This window comes from Dendrobium catenatum, unplaced genomic scaffold, assembly GCF_001605985.2.
Source record: "Dendrobium catenatum unplaced genomic scaffold, ASM160598v2 fragScaff_scaffold_824, whole genome shotgun sequence".
In the NCBI taxonomy this organism is placed as follows: domain Eukaryota; kingdom Viridiplantae; phylum Streptophyta; class Magnoliopsida; order Asparagales; family Orchidaceae; genus Dendrobium; species Dendrobium catenatum.
Window position 1 is genome coordinate 397 of NW_021319286.1, and position 3,484 is coordinate 3,880.

A 3,484-nucleotide genomic window follows, 5' to 3' on the forward strand; every position below is an offset into this window, starting at 1 on the left:
TTTTCATTGAACTTATGCCAAAGTTAATATGATATAATAATCATATTGAACAAATTTGAAACATGATAACCAAATACAAATTTGCTGATATGCACGAATGACCCAAATTTATAAATCAAAATTATCAAATCAAAGTGGCTAGTGTCTTCTCACAATTTTCAAGAAATATCTATGCTGCTTTTTTACAAATCTACTGTTATTAGATTGAAGATGGGTTACAGTAAAAATAAAGTTTGCATTTTTCGGTATTTGTCGAAGCAATCGTTCAAAACTCCTGCAGCTGTTTTCTGATCTTAAAGGGAAGAATGAGCCTTTCTGCTCCATTTCTCTGTTTGGGCGGCATGAACCTTTCTGCTCCAGGCGCTCGAATACAGCAGAAGCACGAGGTGGTTGGGAGCTTTTATGATCAACCAAGAGGTCTCTTGCGTTGTGGGTAAAATTTGCCTTAATTGGCCGAAATGTCCGGGCTTTCCTTTCGTTTTGTTTGTTCGTCCCTGGCTGAAGGAAGGGACGAGAGCCAGAGAGGCGCTACAGCGAGCAGACGAGCTAGCGTGCTAATTTGATCTAGCCGAGCGTGAGGAGTACAAAGGACTGCTTCTCCTTGAACCCAAAGATCAAGCAAGTGGAGATATATAGCCAGATTTGATTTCAGAGAACAAAGAAGCAAGCTAGGCCGGTATGATTCCTTCCCTTTAAGATCAGAAAATAGCAGCAGGAGTTTTGAACGATTGCTTCGAGAAATACAGAAAACTGCAAACTTTATTTTTACTGTAACCCATCTTCAATCTAATAACCGCAGATTTCTTCCTCATATTTCTAAAAATGAGACCCAACCTTCGTTATTATTTTTCCATCTGAGTTCATCCTTGTTCTGCTCTCTCTTATTCGTTCATTCAACGAGACAATGGCAGTAACCATGGTTAAGGATCAATGCCATAGAGTTATCAACATTATTATTATTACCATCAAACGGAGTCAAATCTGGCTATTTGTTGCATTCTGATATGATATTCAATTTCTTGCTTTTCTTCCCTGTCGTAATTTCCTTGTGGCTGTTGCAGTTACCATCTTCATTTTCAATTCTTTAAGATGGTGTTCACATGAACTTGTTGCTTCTATGTATACGTGTAGTTTAATTCTTGTGTTATTCTAACTGAAGTATTCACTTGGTAATATCCTTAGCTATTTGAACTCAACTTGCTAACCTTTACAAGAAAGTTTCTGTACTTTTTTGCAAGTGTTTGATACTGTTAGACCGGTCCAGCCGATCCACACGGAATTGACTCGGGTAGAAAACAGGCGGAAGAATCCGCCTCTCGAGTATGCTGATCGGACTGCAGAATCCAAGGGAGCTTTTGGGAAAAATTTTTGAGGGATTTGAGAGGGAAATTTGATTGTAGGGATTGTTTAGAGATTTCCTTTTGAATTGTTTGCATTAAATAGTTTGTTTTCTTAAGGTTAGGGTATTTTGAATTTGGCTGAAATTTGAGATCTTTTAAGTTTAGGTTTCTTTTGGACTCTACTGGCGTCTAGAGATTTGGGAGAGATAGATCCCTCTCTTGAATAGAGAGGATCAATTGTATCTTGCTTTATTTCTTCAGTTAGTTTGATTTCTTTAATAAAAATTACTGTTTTGTTATTTTTTTTTCCATTGGCTTTGCGGAGCAAATTGCTATTTTTGCCTCTTAGGTAAGCAGTTGTTCATTAATATTCTCTTGTGATTATGTTTTCGAGAGCTCATTTTGATAGAATATGACATTCATTGTAGTAAATCAATATAAATTTTCATTATGCATTGATTAAGTTTATCAACTTTCATGATGAAGATGGATGTTTTTCTTATATTAAATGAATTATCAGAAGGATTTTAGATGGATTATAACATCTATATATAACAGTTATCAGTTTTGTTAAATGTCAACCAAGAGTGATGTGAATGGCGAGCAATGTAGACCGCAAGATTCTTGCCTATTTCTTACATTTGTATAGTAGTTATTATTATCTTGGTGACATTTTTATTTTACAATTTTATTTTCATACATTTGTGTGTGTCCTTCAAAATATAATGCTTATGACTTACTATTCTTATGATTTCATCCTTTCAGCATATTGCAAAAAATGGTGTTTTTGGAGATTGGAATGAATGAAGACATTGTAGTCCCTTTTCATATGCTCGATCTCGAAAGGCTTCCTCTTCCGAAGGTTATACTCCTCAACCTCCTCCATAGAATTAGTTGTCGGAAAGCATCCAATGAACATGGCTACTATATTGCAATCACCACTTTGCACACCATTTCCGAATTGCATCAAGATGAGGATACTGGTGCTATCTTGTTCACAGTATCCTTAAGTTGCACTACAGTGAAGCCTTGCAAGGGTGAGATCTTAATTGGCACCGTAACTAGGATTTTGGAGGATGGCATTATTCTCAAATATGGACCAATGAGTAACATTTTGCTTTCAGAAACAAGGATGAATGACTACGAACTCGACATGTCTGAAGAGCCTATGTTTTTAAATGTGAACGGATTGTCATACATAAAGAAAGGCACTAAGGTGAGATTCAAAGTTCTCGACATTAAATGGATTGAAAGGGAAAAGGATTTTATTATTTGGGCAACTATTTTAGGTGATTATCTTGGACCAATTTGAGCTTATATGCTCATTATTTGGAATTCTAGCTAATCTTGTGGTGTAAGAGATTATGCTTTTATCTTGGTGGGTATGCTTTTATCGAATGACAATTTATAGAATTGAATGTTATGTACCCTTTTGAAGCAAAGGATATCTTGATTAAAATCTAGTTGAAGTGAATTTAATAGCAAATAGATTTATTTATGTGGTGAGCATAACATAAGTTTATCAATAAAATTTTTTATTGAACTTATGCCAAAGTTAATATGATATAATAATCATATTGAACAAATTTGAAACAGGATCAAAAATTTGCTAATAAGCACGAATGACCCAAATTTATAAATCAAAATTATCAAATCAAAGTGTTATAGAGACCGTTTGTGAAACTTTCTTACTATTTTGCTTTTCAGATTGAAATTACAGTTCTATTTGGCTAGTGTCTTCTCATAATTTTGAAGAAATATCTATGCTAGTAAGCAGGCTTTTACAATAACTTTTAAAAAATGTACTTTACCCGCAAGAGCTTTACAACCGTTTTTACAAAAAAATTGCAACCATCGTAAATAGACCCGTGATATGTTAAAGGTGACTCATTGACATCAATCTAACAACAATTAATATTATTGGATTTTAAATATACAAATGAAAAATAATTAATAAAAAATAGAGATTGAATGAGAAAGATGTTAAGCAAATGAAGTTTCCAAGAATAGATTTTATTTAATTAACACTTTTATTTTTCTCACCAAATACTTTATAAGCCCAATAAATTTTCTACCATATATGTATTTGCAGATTAGTATCTATTTAAGAGCATCTAAAAAACATATTCCTAAAATGGTTACCC

General features: G+C 33.8%; 1 protein-coding gene across 1 annotated transcript; it reads left to right on the forward strand.

The window, feature by feature from the left end:
• The first annotated feature begins 435 nt into the window (after window positions 1–435).
• On the forward strand, window positions 436–2,782 carry LOC110111943 (DNA-directed RNA polymerase V subunit 7-like). The gene is made up of 2 exons (XM_020844013.2): window positions 436–676; window positions 2,106–2,782. The coding sequence occupies exon 2, from the start codon at window positions 2,119–2,121 to the stop codon at window positions 2,650–2,652; it is 534 nt and encodes a 177-aa protein (XP_020699672.1). The 5' UTR covers window positions 436–676; window positions 2,106–2,118; the 3' UTR covers window positions 2,653–2,782.
• Window positions 2,783–3,484: the final 702 nt, after the last annotated feature.